Raw genomic sequence first — 757 nt, 5'->3', positions numbered from 1 at the left:
TCACTGATCAATTCTACGGTTGAGAGCAGGGTGGCAGAAGTTCCTGGGAACCAAGATCAGGGCTCATTTTGTGGGAATACTGAAGGAAGTCATGGAACAGCAAATGAGATTCAGAACCTGGAAGATATTTATTCACTGAGGCACCAGTGCCCCAGGTGTCCACGAGGATTTCTTCATGTTGAAAATTATCTGCGCCACCTTAAGATGCATAAACTGTTCTTGTGCCTACAGTGTGGGAAAACATTTACACAGAAGAAAAATCTCAACCGGCACATTCGAGGGCACATGGGCATACGGCCCTTTCAGTGTACTGTGTGCTTGAAGACATTTACCGCTAAAAGCACGTTGCAGGACCACTTGAACATACATAGTGGGGATCGGCCATACAAATGCCAGTGTTGTGACATGGATTTCAAGCACAAATCTGCCCTGAAAAAGCATGTGACCTCTGTGCATGGCCGGAGCAGTGGTGAAAAAAATACCTATTCATGATCTCAAAAAACAAAATCTATTATAAGTAGAATCACACCTTGCTATGGAAGTTATGTTAGGCAAGTCTTTCTATAGAAATGCAACATTTGTAATATTGTTTTCCTCCTCATCTTTGGGTCTTATTTTTGGTCTGCCTGTACAGTATTCTTTCTGAACTTAAACTAAGAGTTCCAAAGTGTGGGAGACATGATAAAGCTGATGGAATGCTATCTCACATCTTGTGTTATATAAGTCCCAGTTGTATACCTAGAGAAATACTGTTCTT

General features: G+C 41.6%; 1 protein-coding gene across 1 annotated transcript; it reads left to right on the top strand.

The window, feature by feature from the left end:
* Positions 1-3: 3 nt before the first annotated feature.
* Positions 4-751, top strand: LOC107181452 (zinc finger and BTB domain-containing protein 6-like; the record flags this gene model as incomplete). The annotated part of the gene is made up of 1 exon (XM_015557331.1): positions 4-751. A coding segment is annotated over one exon (489 nt), but the record flags the coding sequence as incomplete, so codon positions are not given.
* Positions 752-757: the final 6 nt, after the last annotated feature.

The sequence above is a fragment of the Myotis davidii genome, unplaced genomic scaffold (assembly GCF_000327345.1).
Source record: "Myotis davidii unplaced genomic scaffold, ASM32734v1 C63171024, whole genome shotgun sequence".
NCBI lineage: Eukaryota > Metazoa > Chordata > Mammalia > Chiroptera > Vespertilionidae > Myotis > Myotis davidii.
Note: the sequence above shows the minus strand (reverse complement) of the source record. Positions and strands in the feature narration are given on the sequence as shown.